General features: G+C 41.8%; 1 protein-coding gene across 1 annotated transcript in view; it reads right to left on the bottom strand.

The window, feature by feature from the left end:
* METTL24 (methyltransferase like 24) overlaps positions 1–26252 on the bottom strand; it is a 79902-nt gene that overhangs the window by 14198 nt on the left and 39452 nt on the right. Inside the window, 1 exon segment of the mRNA XM_080664092.1 lies at positions 18250–18478. Within this exon segment, the coding sequence (XP_080520218.1) occupies positions 18250–18478 (229 nt within the window).

Raw genomic sequence — 26252 nt, 5'->3', positions numbered from 1 at the left:
TAATGAATTCATGTTGAAAACAGCTTCTTTCTATTTTTTAGTTAAGAGCATGCATTTTCAATTTGTTGTTTCCATAAAACTGAATGTGGTGAACTAGATGATTTCAGCTGTGAGGATCTTGAACTATAATGGAACTTGCCATCCAGACACACATTTGAACTTGAAAAAACAGTGTACAGGGAAGGACCAACAAAAGAGAGTCCATAGTCCATGCAAAACATGTATATAGTCTATTTTTTAAGTCGATTCTCGTTATCGATGGGGTAATTTCTGTAAGGTCTGGGGCTGGGAAAGCAGGAACTTTACAAACTTTGCTTTCTAGCCTGCTTTAGCCTGCTTGAATAATGAGGAAAATAAACTTAAGCTGTCTGACCTTGTAGGCCAGAGACTAGATATGCCCATAATTTCAATGCCATGCCAGGTGCATTTTTTAATTGGATAGAACTGTGTTGTTTTCAAGGCCAGCAGCGAGATAACCACTAAGTGCACATAGGGCTGGCTCTTTAATAAAAAGGGAAGTTCTGCTTGTAGCCTTGCTTAGAATTTGAATTCATTTTCTCTAAGCCCACCGGTGAAGCCCACCGGTGAATAAAGTGTGACTCCCCCGGCCTGTGCTCTCGGACCACGGGACCTCACCCGAGAGCTTTCAATAAACGCAATTTTTCGCTTTTAACCTGCTTGTCTTGGTCAACTTATTGGTTTCGGTCGGGTTAAGTCTTACATCTCTGATTAAACCTTACAATTTCCAAACCCACATTCAAAAGTGCACAGTTAATAGCTAAATATTTATTTTGAGTCACCTGCAATTTGGATTAACTAGATCCCTGGAGGAAAATAATAAGTTGCTGACAGTGCAAAAACAGCTTTCATTGTTTGTGGGGAATGTGACATATTTCTGTTTTCTTCATAGACAAAAAGCCAGTACAAATTTGTTTATAGCAAGCCCCAGAGGAACTTTAAGAGGTCTTAGTAATAAATATTTCTTCTTAAAATGAATTATTAAATAGTGCTTTTTAAATGTGTTGTACCACAGCTTTAATTTATTGCACTGGGATGGGACTTTTTTCAAAAATAAATGTGTTTTATTAAAAAGTTGGTTGTAAAAGTGCAACTGAGAAAGAAATGTATGAAACAAAAGTAGAAGCCCCTTATTCCTGCCCACATTTTAAATTTTGGTAGAGCTTTATAGCTATGACAGCTATTGCTAAAATACTGAGGCTGACTAATGTCACCTTCACCAAACATTGGTTCTTAATCAATCTCATTAATGCTTACTCGCCCAATGTTTCTAATGAACTATGTCGACTCTCAAGAGATCTTAGCCTTGAATAGCCCACCTTCCACAATGTTTCCAGAATTATCTACCTAATTTAAAACCTAGTTCATTAAGCTCCTTGCTTCAGGGCCCCTGAATTCTAGACTCCTTTACAGAGCTCCCTCACAACCTGGGCCTAACCTCCCTTTTTGCCTCACTTCCTTGCTCTCTCCACAAATCACCTTTGTGCCAGCCAAACTTTTTACCTGTTTTGGAAATCATGATTCTCTTTCTCACCTCTGCGCCCTTGCATTTACTATTTCCCCTCCCTTCTAGCTCTGATAAACTCCCATTCACCTTTTAAGAGCCAGATGAAATAGCATCTCTTCTGTGCCACCTCCCTGACCACCCAAGAAAAAAAGAGCTACTTCTCTTCTGTGTCTCTTATGGTTGCACTTACTACATTACTATATAATTTTTGTGCAAATGTCTGTCTCCCCCTATAGACCATGATGTCCTTAAGGGCAAGGACCCACATCATTGCTTCTTTGTCGTTGGTTGAGTTCTTGATTTACAGGAGGTTCTCAAAGGGTTTACTGAATAACCAAAGAGTGTTCAAATGCATCCAGCAAAAGTAAACAACAAACAATGAAATCCAGTCTCTCTCTCTTCTTCATCGACAGCATGGAATATGAAACAGTTGAGAGTAATTAGTACATGTGGCAAGCATTAACAACCTATGGCTGACCTGTAGAAGGAAAGCACGCCATGAAACTCTGTGGGTAGGCATCTCCACAACTTCATTCCAGTCATAGAGAAGGCAAACCACACCCAAATGTTTCTCCTTCCCACCTTCCTTCGGCCTTCCTCTTCCATTTCCTGTGACTTCACACCCAGAGCATTCACTCTCAGATGCCCTATGGCTGGCCAAAGCTCTCTATATACCAAGCCATACACAGGAATTTTCTTCTTTTCCACCTCAGCCAACTTCCATTCCCCCAGCCAAGTGTCATGCAACACCTTCTCAAGAAACAAACATGATTACAAGACTTACATAGGTGATGCTCAGGCAAGAGGAAGCTTAATCTTTCAAAGAGAAATATCTGTTTAAAAGATTAGCTAATTAACTCAAATGACTCTCACCAGCAGAATATATTGAAGAGATATTTTTATTGGAAGGCCTTCCCAAATGCCCTTGGGTTTTCTGGGTCCGTGGAGACCACCAGCCCCAAGGTGGAAGAGTTGGTGTCAGCAACCAGACATCCCCTATTTCCTAAAAGGTTTCTCACACCTGGCAAGTCTGCAGGGATTTCCCATTGTGTCTTCCTTTGAGGCTCAGTGCTCAGAAGATCACAATCTCTCAGAGTATACACTTTTGGCCTCGTGGAAAGAAATCATTACAAAAAAAAAAAATAGAATTCAGGCAGGAGAGCAAGGAGAAAAAGTTTGAAAGAAGAGATGTGTCAATACTGGGGAACAGACATGGAAGGTACAGTGCCTAAATAGATGGCACTCACACAAAAGCCAAATGAAAAAATCAGAAATGCAGCCATCCCAACATTTTTTCTACTTAAAATGCTTTTCCTTTAAATAAGTTGTGTCCTATATTTTGTAAAAAAATTACAAAAGATTGAGTGAGTCAGAAAACCCCAGAGCACTTTTTCCCCTGAAATTATGAAAGCCTACTGAAAGGCTCAAAATGTTTCTGCTCTACTCTCGCTTCTAGTGATATTCATTTCTATCCCCAATTTGATCTTATTTCCAGGCCAGCCACTCCTCTTACAGCCACACATGCTGAGATCAAAGGATGGAGAGGCTGTGACATGCAAGACTAATGTTACAGAAAGAAGAGTTGGAAAGGGCTCACACTTCATTAAAAAAAATAATTTCAACAGATAAAAACCATTTTCAGAGGAAGCCGAAATAAAAAATAATAGCAACTTTAAATTTCATTTTGGGAGCTTGAGGGATGTTATATCCTTAAGTGGTTGCCTAGGGAACAGGATTCATATATCCTTTACTATCCAATAATTTATTGGAAATTGCCATTCTATATTATACCTATGATTGCTGAATTTCCCAAATGAAAAAGCCCCTCCAAAATTCATTGTAAATTGAAAAGCCCCTCAAAAAGTGCAGTTTAAGTTATAGTTTTGGGGATCTTTGTTAGGAAAACATTATAGAAAGCTAAAGCTCTTTTAATATCTCTTCTTTTCCCAATACATTAACATTCTTCTACTTGAACAGGAGATGTTCTTATCCATACTATCTTATTCTTCATTTTGATTACTGAATGTGGAGTCTTCTTATAAATAAGTGAATTTGTCTTGATTAAACACACTTATCTTAGTATGCCAAAAATATATAAATGCGAATATTCTAGTCTGAACTAACCCATGCAAAATTATTCTGATTTTCCCCTCAGCATGAATAGAAGCATATCAAATATCCTTGATAACAGATGTGTAAGAAGCCAAGAGTGATTTTTGGTTTTCTGTACATAATAAATTTTCTTCAACTCTTGCTTGTTATAGACCCAGCCATGACGGTGAAAAGTTTGGGTAACTGTCATGGGGAGGCTTACTGAAAGGGCCATCAATTATATTAGTACATGTTTGTTGTATATGAAATCAACACTGCTGGCCAAATTCCTATCCTTTCTACTTCCTGTAATTCTATCAGGCCGAGTAATTATGTCACTGAATGTGCTGAGTCTTTCATTTCTGATTCCCTTGTGTTGTTAAATGAATAAAGGGTTTTCTGAGAGCTCACTCTCCAGTGGGTAGAATATTCCTTCTGTTTATGTTCCTTGCTAATGCTTTTGGCTTCTCTACACATTATCACTTTTCACAAGGAAGCTAGATGAGGCTAAACTTTATCTCTTCACTTTCCTCTTTGAAACAACTTGTGTTAAAACCTAGATCAGGGAAAGAAACTGAGACCAATGGCTAAAGAGGAGGTAAATGTGATTTGGTGAGTTCAATTTTCTATGAAATTTTAAGATCCTGGCTATCCTGTGCCTGAGATCAGAGACTCTGTAACACAAACACTAGTAGAACCATCTATGAAATGATAGCTATCAGCTGAATAGCAAAATCTCAATTAGCCAGAATTTAATCACAGGAGAAATATTCCTACTTGTCACACAGCATTATTTTGGGCACTATGGAGCTTAAAAATATGCCCCAATGTTTTTTTCTGAAGATCAGTTTTAAGGAAGTTGAATGATAATGAACAAAATAATATAAGTAACTTTATTTTTTTTTAATAAAAAAAAATTTCCAGGTAAGTCCACACCCAATTCTATCTTCTACAACTAATTACTGCACCAAGAGTGTGAAATTCAGAATGACTTCACAGGCGTGCCAAATATCGCACCTTCCTCGCTCTATTTATCAACCAGGGCCTGTGGAACACTGGATAGAAGTGTTTGAACACTGAAGTGCTGAGGAAGGTTAATGGTGAAAACAACATTAATCAACACAATCCTATCAATTTTAGGGTTTAAATTAGAATGTGCATTTTTTGTTTTATTTGAGAGTATTCAATTCTGCTATAGAAAATGAGAAATCAAATGGGATAGGTGAAACTTGTAAGATGTGTTAAGTAGTACATACATGTGCTGAACATAGACAGAAATGGAAAGGCTGACTAAACACAAAATTGTCACTAAACATTAAGTATGCATGAGGTATGCAAGTCACTCAATATTTATGAGGTTTTAAATTGACCACTCATTGGTTACACCCACTCTGGCCCCACAGATACTCTACCAGATAAAATTCAGAGCTGCTCATAGACTAACTGGTGAGCTTACAGTTGTGGCCAGACATACTTGTACCTGTGTCTCTCCAATTGAGACTCCTTGCTCCAAACCTAAACTCTGTTCCTCCTAAACGCACCATAAGCAGAAAAGGCTGATGAGAGAGGAGGAAGGGGAGGGGGAAATGGAGAAGAAGAAGGAGGAAGGGGAGGAGAAGTGGGGGAAAGTGGAGGAGGACGCTGGGGGAGAGGACTGAGGCAGTGTGGTCCTCCTACCTCATTTGTACCCAATCCTAAGTACATAAACCTACTCCATCTCTTTCCCCTTACTTCTCACTGTGTGTTTAAATGGATTCAATAAACCATGTAATTCAAACATCTTAATTTGGGAGTAGCTTGCCTGGTAGTATAAATTTGGAGACTACATTGCATCAAGGTAATTTCCCACATGACAAAACTCATCAGTAATTCTTAGGCCTTCATACTATCTGCTAATTGTCTGCCACCAAGGGCCAATAGAAGAAAAATAAATGAAAGGTGGCAACCAATTATTAATAGGGAAACGTGAAGTAGTCAATCCTGCTTATTTTTGTCACTTGGTTACAACTGATCATTGCTGTGACTTTATATTACATACATATAAGCAGTCGTGTTTTCTCCTGGCAAAATTATCCCTACATCGAATCATTAAATTACTGGCATTAGTATATCATAATGCTCCACAAAGAGTATAGTGGTATATACGGAGGGCTATAATCTCAAAGTGCTCGGCCAGCTGGACAAGTTTAACCACCGTCATTTTAGAAAGATGCGTACCAACAGTGAAACTAACTCATTTCACTGCCCCTGTATTTATTTACTACATGTTTCACATCGGCCAGGGACTATAGGAAAGATGACTGAATTACATGATTTCTACCAATGCCATGAAGCAGGTAAACTATTTGAAATGCACATCAATTATATTATGATTGTCACTGACGAAAGATTGATCCCAAGGACATTGCTGCTGCTGTTCCAAACACTGCCAAAACCCAATTCAGAATGCTGGCTCCATTTTCTGGGGTAAATGGTTGACCTATTGGGAATTTCCCACTATCACTAAGAAAGCAGAAGAGCAATAAAATATACCAAACGTTCCATACCGTGTACTCCATTGTGAGTATTTGAATATTGGTCTAAGACAATTCAAATCAACCCAACCCAACAATAACTATTTAATAAGCAGCTTTCAAATGGGGAGCAGCTGGCCAGGCTCTGTGCTAGGTTCCTTACAGACCCTTATTTCTTTAGTCCCAACAGTCTTGCACAGGAGATATTATCATCCCCGTTTTACAGAAAAATAAAATGTGGCTCGAAGGGCTTCCTTCACCTGTGCTATTCACACAACCAACAGAAGATAAAACTGGTATTAGGGTCTTTCTGGCTGAGAGCCAGTGACCCTTCCTCTGGGCAACATAGCCCAATCTTGCCACCTGCCTCAACAACAGCATTCTGAAACGCCATCATCACTGTTTTCCTGTGCCAGTAACATGATCAGAGCAACTGGGAGAAACCCTCAGGACTCATTTCAGACAGATAACTGGATCTCTCCAGCTCATCAGAATAAAGATGCCGTGGCAAAGAGCAAAACCAATAAAGATTTCTAAGGAAAGAGCTGTGCCAAATATGTTTGTGGCCAGCCTCTTTCTTTGCCTCAACTGTTAGCAAAATAAAACACTGGACAGAATAACAGCTATGTATTTCACTGGTTTGGGCATCAGGTAAGCAGGTTCCTTTTCTAAAACCAGGAACAAGAAGTTTAAGTCTCCAAATATAAGGCTTATGCATTTTAAATATCTGAAATTTCCTTTAAAATCTCAAGAATGAAATTTCAATTTAACATATCTATAAGTAGCATGGAATTGAGCAAAAATGTTACTGATTTGAGCCAAAAGAGAAAGAGGCCCTTTTTCTATCTTTTTAGAAAAAAATTCTTTAGGGAATAGAGGCAGTATTCTAAGAATAGAAAGAACATTTTCTCCCTGAATACCCACCACTCCCTAACATCACTACACTTTCATTTTACATCCGCAGACAGCTTTCTTTTTTCTCCCCCAAAGAAAAGGCTGGGACATATCTGGTGTAAGTATCTGAGCATCTCTGGACATTAGATGATATGCAGAATTAGGAAAAGGACATTTCTGGGGAAAATTTTTCCATAATCTCACCAGAGATCAATAGAGGCAACCAAGCAAAAGCTAGCAATCTACTAACAAAGACTCTTGCTGCTCTCCAGAGCCCTCCGTGGAGAATGGAGAGCAGCTGAAAAGCAGGAAGGAAGCCAAGAAAAGGGGTCTAATCACCACGGGTCTAAATGGCTCGCTCACCCACCCACCAAGCACTTACGGAGTCCTCACTATGGACTAGGCGTCAGGGAGACTACAAAAATAAATGGCATGTTAGGCTGAATTTCTCTATTAAACACTCCCATAGCACATGGTACTTCTTCTTCATAGCACTCATTACAGGATCACATTTCTGTCTTTTTAGCAACATGTTAAATCTTAAGAGACTTGTCTGTGGGAATGTAAACTGGTACAGTCACTGTGAAAAATTGCATGGCAGTTTCTCAAAAAAAATTATATGGCAGTTTCTGGATCTGTATCCAAAAGAACTAAAAGCAGAGTTTGGAAAGCTATTTGCACCCATTCTCATAGCATGGTTACTCGCAATAGACAGGAGGTGGAAGCCACCTAATTGTTCACTGACAGGTGAACGGATAAACAAAATGTGGCACATGAGGGAGTATTATTCAGCCTCAAAAAGGAAGGTGATCCTACCACATGCTACAACATGGATGAACTTTGAGGATGTTATGCTCAGTGAAATAAGGCCATCACAAAAGACAAATACTATACGATCCCACTTCTCTGAGGCACCTACTGCAGTCAAATTCACTAAAACGGAAACTAGAATGGTGGTGGTCAAGGGCTGAGGGAAGAGAGAAATTGGTGTTTAATGCATACAGAGTTCCAGTTTTGCCAAATGGCAACAGGGAGGAACAGAGATCAGGTGCACAACGATGTGGATATACATAGCATTACCTAACCATACACTTGAAAATGGTTAAGAAGGTACATTTTATGTTGTGTATCTTACCACAATTAAAACTTTTTTTAAAATTAAAAAGAGATTGTATCCTTTTTATGTAAGCACAGGTCCTTGCATAGAGAATGTGCTTAATAAATATTTATTCGATGGATGAATGGATGGATAGATGGATGGACCAGACCTACAGATGGGAGTGTAAACAGAAGTGCAACATATAAACCAATAATTATTCGGCCACGTGAACAGAGAGAAATGGGCCCTGTGAATATGAAGAAGTAAAGTGTTTTTGTTATAGTTGATTTTGACATAATATTTATTACATAGAATTACTTTATCTACCAATACCACAAAGGAATTTAATATAGATTTAGTTCTACCTAATTGAATAATTCTTATATTTTCCTATTATTTCTTTTCACTGCAGTACAATCTGTCTTCTGACCTGAGTGACATGGACACAGAGAAAAATCCACTTTCTGGCACCTCTGCTCTTTCCAGCACCTCTCTTCATTCAAAGGCGTGATGTGAAATGAAGCTTACACTCAATCCTGCCGAAGATGAAGGGAGGTGGTAAGTTGCCCGTCCATAGATTATTAATCAGCTGTCCTCCGGGCACCGTGTTAGCAAGCTGAGTCATGTACTAACAGCAGGCAGAGAGAAGCATCTCCATTTTCTGATCGGAAGTGCAGGCATGTGCTATAAAACTAAATTGACATCTGTTAGCAGGCTTGTCACGTGGATGTTTTTTTTTCCTGCAGAATCTGGAATAAATTAAATCTTAAAATAAAACTTGGAAAAAAAAAAAAAAAAAACTTGGAACAGAGAGGCTGCTTTACATAACTCCTCCTAATGGTGTGCTGTGAGCCCATCGCGCTGATTTTAAAGAGAAGTTCTTATAAGAAATGTTGCATTATCATTTTAATTGCAAAACTGTTGAATGCCAAGCCACGCTAGGAAATCGGTGCGTTGTTGTTTGTGTTTTTTTTTAATGATCCTTATATTTTTAACTAAAATGCAACATTCCTGTCCTGATAGTTTAACTGACTGGAAAATAAATCAGGTTTTATCTCCAAATGAAAGTGTGACGGCCTTTTCCCAAGCCCCTGGAGTCTGCCCCATGGGTGCTTTGTTTTGCTTGGGCAGCTCGGGGAACTGGCATTGCTGAGCCCTGAGGCAGAAATGGAGAGCCTGGGTGTGACCTCACAGGATTTGCTCAGGAATACACTCCCTCAAAGGATGCACTAATATGATAGCGACTTCTGGGGGCTTTTACTGTCAAAAGGCGTTAAGCATTTTGAACACACGTAAAGGAACTCGCTGAGCTGCGTGACCCAGCGAATCCGAGCCGCACAACACTGAATGTGACATTCTGCTACGGATCACAGTCTCCGCCAGGAAGGGAGTCACACAAAGGGAAACCTTTTGGGGCCCCTGAAGCTTAGAGCCCCTCTGCTTCCTCCGGATTCACTTGGCTCTGAGTCGCCAAATTTTGTCAAGATGGCAAAATTCTCAGGCAAATACGCCCACCTCTGGTTCACAGCAAAGAACAAAAACAAATGCCAGCTCCCGGGAGGCTGATGTCCTCCATATGTGAAATCTTCCTCTTTTGCAATAATACCGGGCCCTTTGAAAATCTCAAAGAAGCGATTTTTGCCATAATGCTTTCTTTTATATAAAATCCCAATTCTGGTCTCATCAAAACGTCCCCTTCATTTCTCTCACTGACATGAGTTTATTTGCTGCACAATCTTCTCAAGTGCAGGTGTCATGTATCAGGCACCATGCAACAGGGGAAACTGAGGCAGAGAGAACACGGCGACTTGGTAAGGAGACAGGGAGGAAGGCTGCAGAATGGGGCAGCCAAGCTCTGGACCGCCTTCTTGTTTAAAGGGTTTGATGCACAGCAGGGGATGAGGGCTTTCGAAGGGAAGGCTGAGCCCCTCATGTCCCCTCTACACACTGAGGTCATCAAAGGGTGATCTTCATGTCCCCTGGGTTAGAGTGGGGTGTGGTGGGTGAAATGCAGGTTCCTGGGCTCCATGCCAGACCAGCTAAATCGGAATCTCTGAGGTTGGTCTTAGGTTTGACATTTTAATTAAGTTCCCTAGGTGATTCGATTCTGTGCTTGTGGCCTGATGCTGCTATTTTTGGTTTACCAGTGCTCCGAATTCAACAGTAAAATATGAGAGCCACTTGGTTGCACAGGTGGGAGTGGGTCTCCGAATTCCAGAGCACCGTTCACACAAAACGCCAGTCATGGCTTCTGCCCAAGGAAATCCAAGGGGAGAACACGTCAAAGAGAACACAAACCCTGGCTAAGTCCAGGTGTACCTAGTTCATTCTCCAAATGGGCTTTGTAACCTCTTGTGCCTACGTGCTAGCTAAATACTGGATGGTGTGAAAGTCACCCAGAAGAGCCCAGGCATTTTGTTTCACAGCAAATCTCACCATTAGAGAAGATTGAAAAAGATAAAAAGCCAAAACTCATCTTCTAAATGTCGAGGGAGGAAGTTCTTGACTCACTTTCTCAAGATGCCTTGTCCTTAGGGTCCACTGCAGGCTGATGGAGACCGAAAGATGTCTCTGCATTTCTAATTGCAATTCAGGACTGTGACTCATTACTCCTAAATTGCCACTGGCTTATTTCACAGAAACACAGCACCGTTGTGATTAAATAGCAATTCTGCAAGATGAAGCTGCCTTCAAATACACAGAAAGATAGCTCTCTTTGAAACAGGAATATAAACAAATCGAAATAGAAGATTGCAGTGGGGCCTAGAAGAGTCACCTAGACTTCTCCCTTTACCACAGAAAATCCTGTTTCCCTGAAATTTTCCACCCAAATGTTCTTCTGGAACATCACTGACGAAGGCCTCTGGATGCTCAAGCTGCCACTAATTAATTCTGAAATGGGCTGTATAAAAGATAAAATACTCAAACTTTGATACCCTGCACATTTTATTTAGGAAGGTACTGATGAGAAAGTCAGGTTGGCAAGTATCTTATGTATTTCCTGAGTCTTTCACTAGCCATTTGGGATGGGATTCCACACAATAAAGGGTCTCTGGTCTCGGGCTGAGCTAGGAACACACATCTGAGAGCAAGGCTCCAGATAAACCATTAATCACCTAGGACTCAGGCGTGTCTGGGCCTTGAATTGTGTCACAGACAACCAGAGGACATTTCTATCCCAGGAAAACAGCTCGTTGAGTACAAAAGTCTGGCACAGGTTGGCACAGGAATAAGCATGGAAAACGATCTGGAGCACAACACAGCATCTGTGCCTCACGGCACCCTTGGCAGGGACTCGGCCTACGGGGGAAGGACGCCCACAGAGCAGAGTGGCCCAGTGCTGGGCCTCTGAGGGAAAACCACCCAGCTTCAAGTCCCAGCCCTGCCAATTACTGTTAAGCATCCTCTGCTCCTGTGTTTCTCAAGCTGTGGTACCGATCTTGCTACTCAATGGATGGTCCCCTCAACAGCAGCAGCACCACCACCCGCGAGCTTACTGGAAATGCAGAATCTGGGGCCCCGCCCCAGACCTCCTGAATCAATGTCTGCATTTTAATTAGACTCTCCAGAAGGTTCACATACACATCAAATATGAGCAGTCGTGGTATACAATATGACTTGGAGCAATACAAATAAGCATTTCAAAATCTTTCATTTGTTAGGTATTTTTAACATGTATTAGAAAACATAACTAGATCAGTTGACTCGTGAGTCCATGCATATTATTTCTCCAGATAATTCTAAGTAACAAAGATGAATCAAGTTGACTTTTAAAAAAGTATGAAGACAAGATCCACCATCCCCACCCCCACGCCAAACACAAAGCAAAAAGAGAGAATCATGAAATAGAGAAATAAACCAAAAGGACAAAGCAGGGCTCGCTCAAAAATAAGATGAGCATCTCTATAACCAGGACACAGCAGTGGGTGGACTGAAGCCAGGACGTGCTAAGCTCCTGCCCTAAAAGAGGTGACAATGGGCCTAGAGGTGCATGTCCTACAGGGAGTAGAAACGAGAAGTTCCTGAGGGAGCAATCGAGCCATATTCACGTATTAAAGCCAAGGGCTAGTGAAGAAAGAAGCCTGCAATAAACTGCGGACAACCACTGGCTATGGCTGGGGCTTAACACCAACCACTGGCCTAGGGCAGTAGTCGGCAAACTCATTAGTCAACAGAGCCTAATATCAACAGTACAACGATTGAAATTTCTTTTGAGAGCCAAAGTTTTTAAACTTAAACTTCTTCTAACGCCACATCTTCAAAATAGACTCGCCCAGGCCGTGGTATTTTGTGGAAGAGCCACACTCAAGGGGCCAAAGAGCCGCATGTGGCTCGCGAGCCGCAGTTTGCCGACCACGGGCCTAGGGAGATTGGAGGAGAGAGACTCACCCTAATAAATAGCAAGTGAGCCAGACCCTAGAGCCTATAGGGTGCCGTGACAAAATATTCCCAATAGCTCAAGGAGGAGCAGGAGCCCCTGAGTGCTTAAGTAAGGCCAGGCCTGAGGCCACTGTAAATCACGAGGCACAGAAGGGTGAAGCAAAAAGAAAAGAAAAAAGCAAACCCAAACCCAAAGACTCCCACTGAAAATGAGCCAGCAAACGAAAATTCCACAATACACACAGAAATCAACTGATGAGAAACAGCCAACTAAAGCAATACGTGGGATATTCATTCTGAGATTAAACTGATTTTGCTGAACAGTCTGACAAAAGATTAAAATAACTATGTATAGGATGCTCAAAGCAACCAATAAGAATAATACCTAAACATGCAAGCAGTGGTAATACATTTTGAAATAAAAATATGCAAAACTATAAAAGAACAGAGAGGAAAAATACCAATTCAAAACCTTGGAAGTGAAAAATATAGTCATTGCAATTTTTTAAAATATCAATAAATGGTATAAAACTCTAGAATGGACATAGTTAAAAAGGAAATTAAAAAATTGGAAGCTAGTACTGAGAAATTCACCCCAAAGTGATTGACAATTTTAAAATATAAAAAAGGCCCTCCGCATGGCTCAGTGGTTGAGCATCTACCTAAGAACCAAGAGGTCATGGTTTGATTCCCAGTCAGGGAACATGCCCGCCTAGTTGCAGTTGCGGGCTCGATCCCCAGTAGCGGGCAGCAGGAGGCAGCCAATCAATGATTCTCTCTCATCATTGATGTTTCTATCTCCCTTCCTCTCTGAAATCAATAAAAAAATATTTTTAAAAAACAACCTCCAGAAAAGAACCATGTGAGGGTCCATGTTAAATGGGCAGTTAACTTGCTATAATCCTTGTTATATTTAGGAAGAATATAAAAATATTGATAATCTTATATGTTATTTTAAAATTTTATAATTACATACATTTAAAATTTAAAGGTAACCACAAAAAATAAAAAAAATAAGCTTTGGCAAGAAGAGAAAAATGTACTGAAAACCAAAAAGCCCAATTTAAAAGAGTAAAAATTAATCCCAATTACTATGAACTAAGTGAATTGAACACACCTGTTTAAAGACAGAGATTATCAGATTGGATTTAAAAACATAATGTAGGCATATACTGAATGTCACTCTTAAATGCTACATAAATTAAAACTATATCCAAAAAATGAAAATAAAGGAATTTAGAATGGCATTCATAAAAACTTATCCAAAAAGAGCTGGAATGGCAGAACTAATAGCAGATGAAATAGAATTTGACAATTTGAATAAAAAGTGACATCATGTATACTAGTACACATGGTTGAGTTTTCTTCCAGAAAGTGCTATCGTTTTCCATTTCCAGCAGCAAAGCATGAGTGTTATTCCCAACAAGCACTCCAGTGTAGGGCAGCATCAATATCTTGTTTACATCTGCCAATTTGACAAGCAAAAAGGAAAGGAATGTTTCTGTAGTTGAATTTCAAAGCCCACATTCTCTCTAATACAGCAGTGATCACACAACAGAACTGATGTTTTGTTTTTGTTTATATATTTTTGTTAACTTCAGAGAGGAAGAAAGAGGGAGAGAGAGATAGAAATGTCAATGATGAGAGAGAATCATTGATGTGCTGCCTCCTGCACGCCTCATACTGGAGATGGAGCCCGCATGTGCCCTGACCGGGAATCGAACCATGAACTCCTGGTTCATAGGTCGACACTCAACCACTGAGCCATGCCAGCCAGGCAGAAATGATGTTTTGTTATCCATGGGGAGCCCTCAGCCCAGGGAAGCAGAAACTGCCCCTCCTGTGAGGATCCATGGGGACACTCAACGGCTGGGGTAGCATCCAAAGAGGAGAAGGAGGACCCCATCCTTCCTCAGCACGGAGCACGCGGGAAGTCCAGCTTTACCCGGTCATCCCCCTCAGGTTACATCTGCTCTGTATTACTCGTCAGCAGCTTAGTACATTCTATTTACTTTCTGGACAATCACAGCAAAACTGTTCAGTACCCGAGGCAGCAAACAATAACAGTTCCCAACAACCACGATGAAGGACCAATTGCCCTTCAGCTTCACACAAAACATTCATTTAAAACTCTTGACTGGAATTAGGTGCAGTTAACAATTTCCAGAAAAAAAATCTCCCATGTCTTTTCCCTGAAAATAGGGCAAGAAAATGTTTTCTATGAAATTCAGTACAAATTTTCTGAAACTGTTCATAAAAATTCTTTGAACTTACAAACAAATGACTAATTCATGCCAGACACTCTGCTGGAGCCTTTCACACCGTTTTCTGGCCCAATCCGCAAAAACCATCTATTTAAGTGGTGTCACTGGGCCAGTTTTATTGACAATCAAACTGAGCACCAGAGAGTCATTTAAGACTTGCCCAATGCCAAAAACCAACAGGAGGACCCAGGTCTCAAACCTAGACTAATGAATTTGCAGAGGTAAGCTCTAACGTAGTCCTGTTATTCATCCATCAGCATGGTTGAGACTGAAAATAATAATTTACCATTAACCTGCCTGGATCATTTAGCATACGCTGTGTAATCAAGACCTTAGGGGGAAAAAAGCAGAGATTATGATTAATATGTGTAGAAACTTCAGATTCAATATTTCTAGTCATATTCTGGAAAAATTCTAATGTGTAGTTACAGCAACAAGCAGTTGGGTAAAGACAGTTAATCATTTCAGATAATGCTGGATTCAGGTGAAATTATTCCCTGACAGAATGAGCTTCTGGTTCTCAAGCTTTTGCTGAGGCAGCTGCTCTCCCTTGATGCTTTAGAAAGATTTTTGATTTATAGTTTGAAGTTAAAATTACCAGAGAGTTTAAAAAGTACTGAGAAAGCCATATGCATCTTTCTGTCACCATCTCAAAATGCTGCTTTTCATTTTGCCGACATTTCTGCCTGAGTGGCTAGAATCGAGGTCTGATAAAAAAGAAGAAAAATAACAGGTTAACATGGAGAACATCTATAGGAGATGTTTTAAAGTTATGAAGTGAAAACAACACAACTAACACCACTTTGGTTTCTATAGCTGCTTTCAGGGGGGAAAAAAAAAGAGAGAAAATGAAGCAAGGTAAAAAGCACTCCATGTTTTAGTGTGAGATGTTTTTTCTATTTGCTTTCCCTGCCAGAGCCACGTCCTATTTACCAGTATCTGTGCGCATGCAGCAAAATGAAAACAGCCCTCGAGTGCTACGGGCCAGAAATGAATTTCCCTTTATCTGTTATCACGTTGCTCCCAGAAGCATGTTCCTAAAGGAAGCCATCACTCACTAACGGGCTTAGTTTTGTTTTTGTTTTAAAGCATTCCCCCAAAAATCATCTCCACAAAAGAATGTCAGTCTCTTTAAAAATTTTCAACAAGAGCTGTTGTTTTTTTAAGCAGCAAAAACATTCTGACAATTCTGAGCCAGATCACTTTCGTTATTACTAGGGGTCTTTTTTCCTGTGTGTTTTGTTTTTTTTTAATTATTATTATTGTGGTAAAATACACATAAAAATTACCATCTTTACTATTTTTAAGTGACATTATTCAAGTGTTTAATAAAAATAAGTAGCCTTTGGAATACAAGGAATTTTCCAGAACATGTTTCCTTTCTGGTGATGTATATGTTTCTGCTGCTTCAGGCGCAGTGCTGAAGACTTCCTGCTTCATCCTCAGCAGTAAGGTTTGCCTACTTCAGCTCCCATGCGGTCACACAAGCACAGATCAGGGGCGAGTCTGGCTGTCTAAGAACACATTTTCCACAGGCAATATGGCTTAAATCAATTACAGCCACAGATCGTTTTTCAAAGTCTCATTTTATCCTCACACTAGAGGCCCGGTGCACGAATTAGTGCACAAGTGGGGTCCAGCCATCCTGCCCCAATCGAAACCAATTGGGCCCGGCTGGCCAGGGGGAGGGGCCGTGGGCAGTTGGCCGGCCGGTCCCACCCCTGGTTGAACTCCTGATCGAACTCCTGGTCGAGGGGACAATTTGCATATTAGCCTTTTATTATATAGGATATTCCAAAGTTTTAAAAATATTATGGGGGAAAACAAAGCAAAATCGCTTTAAGCTTCACCTCTTTCCTCTACTCAGTCTTTTCTTAAAGAGTGGTGGTACATGGGGCCAGGATGAAAAGCGCATTAAGGAGAAGCAGGAAAACGCCTAAATGAGCACAAAGGTCAGTAGTTAGCTCTTGGAATAATCTAGAGTTGACATATTCGAGAGTCAAGCCTGTCATTTTCAGCTGTAAAACGCAGGTCTATGAAGGTAACAAGCAGCAAAGACAAAATAAAGCTCTAAAGAATCCTCTCAGTTCTGTGGGTTCTGTTCACAGGCTTTACCCGGAAAATCCTATATACTTTTCATTAAGGCTTCTAACTATTAAATGCTAGTTACTCTCAATGGCAAAGCAAAATACAAATCAGTAGTTAATCATATGTTAAAAGAAGAGAAGATTCTTTGAAGTTGTTCTTAAAGAAGCTCCTGCTGTTGAATTAAAGGGAGTTTGGTGTTTTCGTTTTGTTTTGTTTGTTGTTGTTTTTTTGTTTGTTTTTTGTTTTTTGAAGAAGAAGAAGAGGAGGAGGAGGAGAAAAGGGAAGTGGGAACAATGCAGAGGAAAAGCTCTTTTATTAAAGATCAAGCAGCAAACGCAAGTTTAAAATTGAGCTCCATGTACACTGTTTCACCAAAATACCTATTCTGGCATGTTCTAAATTACATGCCATCTCTGGATGGGAATAACAGGCCATGATAGGCCAACCCCAGAAGGCTGGCGATCAAACAGAAGACAGCTACCCTGAGGAGAATTTTTCCAGTATCTCCCTACAAAATGCAACTAGCTCAGCTCTGCTTTTAGGAACACAGTTCAAAGTTGGAGTCTCTTTTTTGCTATCCGTTCACAATAAAATATTTATAGAGATTTGACATCCTTTGAACATAAGTATCTCAGCTGCAACACAGATAATGTCCATTCAATTTTACAAAGTACATTTTAATCAAAGCTACACATATTTTCTGACATTTCATAGCCTGGAGTCTCAAAATAGTTGTTCCAATAATGAGAAATACGATACACAAGCAATCTGTTATCAAACGTAAACCCGACTCTGATTACTTTTTGTATTTGAGGCTAACGTAAGTAGTTTCCTCTGTCTGGAAATTTTAAATCAACTGCCCATCGGAAATGGTATGCTGGAGCCTATGCTAGGAGTAGGTTTCTTAGTCTCCCTGTCCAGTCTTAGCCAAAAACCTTACTGAGCCCTACTCAACAGCAGCTACATTTTTCAAATCAATATAAATATTTCTACAATATAAATATTTCAAAACCTTAGGTCTACAGAGTTGACTCTATAAATAATGATGGATAATGAGTAAGGTTAAAGCTGGACCTTCTAGTTACAAAACAGTCATGGGGATATAAAGTATAGCATTGGGAATATAGTCAATAATATTGTAATAACTATGTATGATACTATGTAGGTACTGGAAATATTGGCGGGATCACACTTTGTGAAAAATATAATCATCTAACCCCAATGCTGTACACCTGAAATAATACAAAATAATATTGAATGTAAAATGTAATTCAAAAATATATTTTTTTAAACTGGACCTTAAACTATCCAATTTTGGGGTTGTATTTTTAAAAAACACAGTTTATGAGTTTGTTCACTTTACCTGATTTTGAAATCAAATGAAAAAATTCTCACCTTGTGATGCCCAAATTCATTCAAAATGGTCCCCAATTTTCTGGTGTTGCTATGCGGCTTGTGGGCAGCAACAGCTGGATGGGGGTCCCGCCAGTCAACAGACAAGCGGTGATACCAGAGGCGCTGGTTCTCCAGAATATGAGCCGACTTAACACTAGGATCAAAACGATGCACTTCACATCCGTTGTTGGCCATGCTAACTTCAAACTGGGTATCATCACTTCCCAGCCTGTAGAAAAAGAGGAGGATGGAAATCAACACACAAAAACAGGTAATGAAGCAAAAGTGTTGCGTTGACAAAATGACAGTTTCAAGGCCAATTTTCTTCCTTACATCAAGCCTTCTCCTATTTTAACACGTGGCTATTTTAATCAACTGCCCATTGGAAATGGTATGCTGGAGCCTTCTCCTATTTTAACACATTCAATAATCCTTCTTTCACAAAGAGCACTATGGCCAAAAGCTTCTGGATAACGGAGAGGGGGGAAATTACTTGCTAAACAGACACAGACCAGAGAATCACATGTTCAACATGTAGAAGCATATCAAATGGTGTTTTTTTTTAATATATTTTATTGCCTTTTTTTTTTTTTTTTTTTAAGAGAAAGGAAGGGAGAGGTATAGAGAGTTAGAAACATCAATGAGAGAGAAACATCGATCAGCTGCCTCCTGCACACCTCCTACTGGGGATGTGCCCGCAACCTAGGTACATGCCCTTGACCAGAATCGAACCTGTGACCCTTCAGTCCACAGGCCGACGCTCTATCCACTGAGCCAAACCAGCTAGGGCTCAAATGTGTTTTTTTTTTTTTAAGATGTAAACCATAGTAGCAATGAAGCAAAGATTACCCAGCTGTCTTAAGAGATTTTCTCAGAACATGTCCAAAACATAAACCCCAGGATCAGTTCCCTTAGGGAGAGGTGCATTCTACTAACGAGGTAATTTGTCCTCATCCCAATGATCACAGTGCTGTGCATGCAGTGTGACTGAAGGACAGCAGCTGTTTTCTTGGAAATAGAGAGTGCTTGAAAATAACACTGTAAACAAAAGGCAAATGTACATGGTCCTACTGGATCTAGTACTCAAGAAGCAGAAGAGATACCTCACCTAAAATTCACATCAACAGGAGAGAGAAATTAGACTTAAGTACCCAGTAGGTGGCACATCGTGTGCAAAATTCATATACTTAAAATTTTTTAATTTACTCAAAAGTATTCCTTATTTAGTGACATAAGGTTCATCATTTTGATTAAAGCATTAATTTGAATGAAAACATTAACTGAGAGAAGATTTTTTTTTAAATGGTGATTATGGCTTCTCTGCCCAAAATACTATAATTAGATGTGATTTAAGGTACCAAAAATACCACGGAGTATCTATAATACATAGGCCAAACCTGAACCCAGGGCAGAAATACTTCATTCTCTTAGACTCTACTATTTCAGATTATTTCATAATTTTGAAATATACTAGCTCATTGGATAACAATTATTTACCGTGTTCTTGTTAAGTACAAAATCGTTTTCAGTGCAGAGGTTCTGCACTTAGACATTCTTATTTGCCCTGTCCTCTCCCTTCACGCCCACCTCATTGCTCTTTTCTTCACTGGATCCATGGCATGTCAGCTCCCTGATGTCCCTCAGTTATAATTCTCTCTGTCCTTCGGCCTAGAAAGAGATTCAGCACTCCTCTCACAACGCCTCCCGTTCCTTTTACCCAAGAGATCCTGTTTCATATTTTCAACCTTTTATGGAACCCACACAGTTCAGAATACTGTAATCTCCACTAAGTTTTCCATGCTCTAATCTGGTGTGGCAGAATGACTACCTAAGGATAGACAGGATGGACCTAGCACTGTTTTAGGTCCTTGGTTATTCTTTTAAAAATATTCCTGAGAGTACAAAGGTGGGTGTCCTTTATGATCCCCAGGAATCAAAAACTCAGAGCATAAATACATAAAAAGATGCTCAAGATCTTAGTCAATAAAGAGAAACAAATAAAAATTTCAACAAGATACCACTCACAGCCACAGTGGCTATAAGGTGACTGTCTTTATGAAGGCTATAATCAAAAGGACCAATAATAATGTGTCCACAATGATGTGGAGAAATTGCAACACTCATACATTGCTTGTAGGACTTTAAAATGGTATATATCCAATAGAAATGAAAGTAAATGCCCACATTATAACTTACACATGAATTTTCATAGCAATCTATCTATATATTATGCAAATTATCCGGGACGCCATAATGTCACGACTGAACAGCAGGAATTTGAGGCTGCATGGTGAGGGACCTAAGGCCGCGCCCCCCACCCCAGAGCTGGGCCTGGAGACCTCAGGCCGCACTCCCCGCCCCGGCACTGGGCCAGGAGACCTCAGACCGTGCCCCCCACCCCAGCGCCAGGCCACAGGACCTCAGGCTGCACCCCCTGCCCGACAGGGCTTAACAGGGGACCTCAGGCCACGCTTCCTGCCCCAGTGGTGGGCCAGGGGACCTCAGGCTGTGCCCCCCACCCTGGCACCAGGCCAGGGTACCTGAGGCTGTGCCCCCTGCCTGGCGCCAGGCTGGGGGACCTGAGGCTGCACCCCTCAGGTGGGGCTGACAGAGGTGGGGCTGGCCAGGTCTGGGTCTCACCCAATGGGGGTGGGGCTGGCAGGTCTGGGTCTCCTGTGTTTTCGAAGTGCGTGTGGGTGGTGAGCGGGGACTTGACTCTAGGTCAGCTGTGGGCAAACTACGGCCCGCGGGCCGGATCCGGCCCGTTCGGCTGTTCTATCCGGCCTGCGGAGCCGAAAGAGCGGAGGGTTCTCTTACTCTCCCCTCCGCTCCTTTACTTTGAATTTATATTAGTTCACACAAACACTCCATCCATACTTTTATTCTGGCCCTCCGGTCCAGTTTAAGAACCCATTGTGGCCCTCGAGTCAAAAAGTTTGCCCACCCCTGCTCTAGGTCCTGTGGCGTGCCCCAGACTCTGACAGGAGGGAGATTTTCATATACATTTTACTAATTTTCTTTCATCTCTGACACTTCTATTATAGGGAAAGGACAAATAGCAATATTAAAATATTTCCTCTAATTAATTCCCTTTTAACGTGTACAAATTTCATACACCGGACCACTAGTATATACATAATAGCCAAAAAGAGGAAATAACCCAAATGTCCATCAACTGATGAGTAGCTAAATAAAATGCAGTATATCCATACAGTGGACTATCATTTGGCAATTAAAAGGAATAAACTACTGATACATGTTACAACATTATGTGAAAATATTATGCAAGAGGGTGGGGGTAAGGGGAAGAGATCAACCAAAGGACTTGTATGCATGCATATAAGCATAACCAATGAACACAGACACCAGGGGGGTGAAGGCATGAACATGAGTGGGGGGGGGCAATGGGGGCATAAGGGCACATATGTAATACCTTAATCAATAAAGAAAGAAAAAATAAACATTTTTAAAAAGAAAGATTTAAAAAAAGAAAATACTATACAAACTGAAAAAGCCAATCACAAAAGGCCACATATGCTATGCTTCCATTTATATGAAATGTACAGAGTAGGCAAATCTACAGAGACAGAAAGTACATTAGTGGTTGCCTAGGACTATGAGGTGAAAGGGCAGGAAGAGGGTTGGAAAGAAATTGGGAGCAGGTGCTACTGGAGAACAAGGCTTCTTTTGAGGGGGGAGTTGCGGGGGAATAAAAATGTACAAATGACTATAGTGAGCAAAACCACTAAATTGTACACTTTAAATGAGTAAACTGTGTGGTATGTGGATTATATCGCAACGAAGCTGTTAAAAAAACTTCAAAGATAAATTCAGAGCAACTGTAGGGAAAGTCTTTAACCCACACCATTGAGGGCAGAAGGGTTGAAAAAGTATGACAATTAGCATTTTACCCCAAGTGTTTCAGGAGTCCATTTTTCATCAGCAGGAACCAGAGAATGTGGACAAATGATTATCTATCCTGATAAAAATAATCACATGATCTACTATATAATTATTGAGATGATTATAATTAGATTTATAAACTGCCAACTACTAGAGGGAGAGATATAGGTTTTCCAAAGCATTAATGACACTAAATAGTGGATAAAAAATATTTTATAAGTATTAATTTTTATTAAATAACATTGCATAAAAATGCCAACTTTTTTTTACATATATTCTCAACAGAGATGATCTCACCCTTAAGGGGGCAAAAATTGATTCTTGGGGCCAAAAACATCTTCCTCTTTTTACATATAAAGCATATATATATATATATATATATATATATATATATATATATATATTATTATTATTATTATTATATCTTATATAGTACTAGAGGCCCGGTGCACGAGGCAGGGTGTCCCTCAGCCCGCCTGCACCCTCTCGCCATAGGGGACCCCTCCGGTAGGGTCCCTAAGCCTGGTCAGTGATCAGAGCCTATCGGGTCTTTCCTTCTCCCGGCTGCCAGCAGCTGGCCCCACCCCCGCCGCTGCCACTGCTTGCCATCTGTGCGACATTGTCCCCCCTCCTCCGCCACCGGTCGCCTCTCTCTGAGGGCGACAGGCGTGGGGTGCCATCGCATGGCTGGCCTAGGCCTCCCTCTGTGGGGCAATCACTGGCTGGCCCCACACACCTGCCACAGCGCTACTGGCCAGGTGGCCTGGGCCTCCCTCTTTGGAGCCCCACAATCAATCACCCAGCAGAGTGAGGCCCTGCCCAACCGGCTGGGGCTCTGTGATTGATCGCCACACAAAGGGTGGCCTGGGCCTCTCTCTGTGGGGTGATCGTGGGGTGATAGCGGAGCCCCCAAACCAATTGCATCACACCCTCCTTGGCTGGCCTGGTGCCAGTGCGTGTCATAGCATGGTCGCCCGGAAGGTCATCCTGACGGTCGTTCTGCTATTCGGTCGTTCAATCGATTTGTATATTACACTTTTATATTATAGATATTATACACACACACACACACACACACACACACACACACATATATATACTAGAGGCCCAGTGCACGAAATTCATGCATGGGGGGGGAGGTGTCCCTCAGCCCAGCCTGCACCCTCTCCAATCTGGGACCCCTCGAGGGCAGTCAGACATCCCTCTCACAATCCAGGACTGCTGGCTCCCAACTGCTCGCCTGCCTGCCTTCCTGATTGCCCCTAACCGCTTCTGCCTGCCAGCCTGATCACCCCCTAACCACTCCCCTGCCAGCCTGATTGATGCCTAACTGCTCCCCTGCCAGCCTGTTTGCCCCTAACTGCCCTCCCCTGCAGGCCTGGTCCCCCTAAACTGCTCTCCCCTGCAGGCTTGGGTCCCCCCCAACTGTCCTCCCCTGCAGGCCTGGTCACCCCTAACTGCCCTCCCCTGCAGGCCTGGTCCCCCTAAACTGCTCTCCCCTGTAGGCCTGGGTCCCTCCCAACTGCCTTTCCCTGCAGGCCTGGTCGCCCCCAACTTTCCTCCTCTGCCAGCTTGGTCACCCCTAACAGCCCTCCCCTGCAGGCTTGATTGCCCACAACTGCCATCCCTTGCAGGCCTGGTCCCTCCCAACTGCCCTCCCTGGCAGGCCTGGTTCCTCCCAACTGCCCTCCCTTGCTGGCCATCTTGTGGTGACCATCTTGTGTCCACATGGGGGCAGTCATCTTTGACCACATGGGGGCAGCCATCTTGTGTGTTGGAGTGATGGTCAATCTGCATATTACTCTTTTATTAGATAGGATAGAGGCCTGGTGCATGGGTGGGGGCCAGCTGGTTTGCCCTGAAGGGTGTCCCAGATCAGGGTGGGGGTTCCCTTGGGGCATGGGGAGGCCTGGGCGAGGGGCCTGTGGTGGTTTGCAGGCCGGCCACGCGCCCTGGTGACCCAAGCAGAGGCCCTGATATCTGGGGTTTATTTATCTTCTACAATTGAAACTTTGTAGCCTTGATCGAGGCCTGGGCCGGCCAGGGTGTGAGGAAAGCTTGGCTTCCTCCATCTCCGGGGGCAACCCTAGCCTCCTGCTCTTTTCATCTCTGTGGCTGCTGCCATTTCTGTTTGGGTTTATGTATCTTCTATCATTGAAACTTTGTAGCCTTGAGTGGATGCCTAGGCCGGCAAGGGCAGGTGGAAAGCTTGGCTTCCTCCATCGCCGGGGAAACCCAAGCCTCCCTCCTGCTCTCTGTGGCCATCTTGGTTGGGTTTATTTGCATATTCGCTCCTGATTGGCTTGTGGGTGTGGCTTGTGGGTGTAGCAGAGTGATGGTTAATTTGCATATTACTCTTTTATTAGATAGGATATATATATATATATGTAAACAGAATAACCTATGGTATTAAAATTTCATGTGGGTGATTAGGAAAAAAATTATCTAAGTAGTTTCCTTGTGTCCACGCTTTCCTGATTCCTCATTCGTACATGCTGTGAGCGCCTGGTTAATTACACTAGTATAAGAGGAAAGTGTCTGGCTCTGGAGATCAGTCATTGCTCTTGACGTGCTCATGGCAACCAAAGTCCCAGATTTTCTGTATAAAATATTGCTCTTGTTGCTTAATCGTGTGTCATCTATCAAATCTTCTTCTGTCTAATGCTGAGAATTAATGTCTTAAAACCAAATTAATATCTTCAACCCCCTCCCCCAAAGAAGTAAAGAAGAGATGAAAAACATTTGCTTGCACATGATCCCATCTCAAGTTTTCCCTTCCACTCACGCTCCTACCCCTGAAATTTCACATGAAGAATGAAATAGGTGATTTTCCTCAGTTCACTTTCGCTACCTCCCTCAGCCCCCAGCCTCCCCACCAGCTCCCACCATCACCCCTCCACTCTACACGCAGGAAGACTTGCAGGACTGACGCGACCCAAGTTCTACGGGAGATGACATTATCATCTGAACCCACAGCCTCTCATTTCTCAGTTCCCTTCTCCATAACATAATGTTCCTCGTCAGTGCTTTTCCTGTCTTAATTGCTATATTCTACCCATTTCAAAACTGAAAAGGATCTGACTTTTGTTTTCAACTGACCTTCATACAGAGTACACTTTCCCAGGGGGGGAAAAAAAAAGTCCTTTATGTAAAATAAAAAGCTTTGGTTCCTAGTAAAGAAACTTCAGAGAGAAGGTGGAGGTGATACCGGCTCCAGTTCTTGGGCGTGGGGAAAGGGCAGGAAACAGACCAGGAGGCAGGCAGTCAGCCTTTGTCCTCTGATGCTCAGGTCCTCAGATCCCTTCCTTCCTCACTCCGGAAGGTTACCCTCAGCTGCAGCTGCACCCATCGTCCTCTGTTAGGATGGAAATGACTGGCACAGCAGTGGCATGCTGTTGTGCTGCCACAGCCCTGGGGCTTGGAGCACCTGCTGCCTGGATGTGGGGGCCCACCTGTCACCTGCCCTCCCCACCTATCTCACAACTGTCCCAACACGCCCAACACTGGGAGCCCAGGCACCTCATTTCAGGGGCACCACTCTGCCCTAGGTTTCTTTCTTCCTTCAGCATCAATTGAGATGCTGTCAGCTGCTACTTACCATCCCCTGAGCAAGCGATTCACCTGAGAAAGGGGGATGCTCGCCTGGACCCTCAGTCCTGTAACAGTGTGATCAGCATATACACCATCCACAATCCAAAGCATCCTTATTTAGGGCATAAGAAATGGTTTCTTTAGTTTCCAGTTTTCAATTAAGCATCTTCAAATGTTGGCCTTCATAATCTATTAATTTCTATTTCTAGGGGAATTCAACTGTTCTTATCTGCTCTTTACAAAGTTGACTTTGAATAGTGAACATTTACATGAAAATAAGAAACTACCTTTTTCCATGTAATAATCAGATATCTTACAGCAGAACCATCTTATCTAATGGCTCTGAAGCATGAGGAAAGCAAGAAGGAATTTTAAAAATCTCTCCAAAAACAGCTTTCCCAGTTCCATTTTACTCAGTTATATGCTTTAAATAAAATTATTCCGGGGTGTAAAATATTAAGCAACATATGAAAGCAATTTGGAGCAAGAAAATAAGACTAAGCTGAGAT

This window comes from Plecotus auritus (assembly GCF_963455305.1).
Source record: "Plecotus auritus genome assembly, chromosome: 4".
Classification (NCBI taxonomy): domain Eukaryota; kingdom Metazoa; phylum Chordata; class Mammalia; order Chiroptera; family Vespertilionidae; genus Plecotus; species Plecotus auritus.
This window is presented reverse-complemented; position numbering and strand designations above follow the sequence as displayed.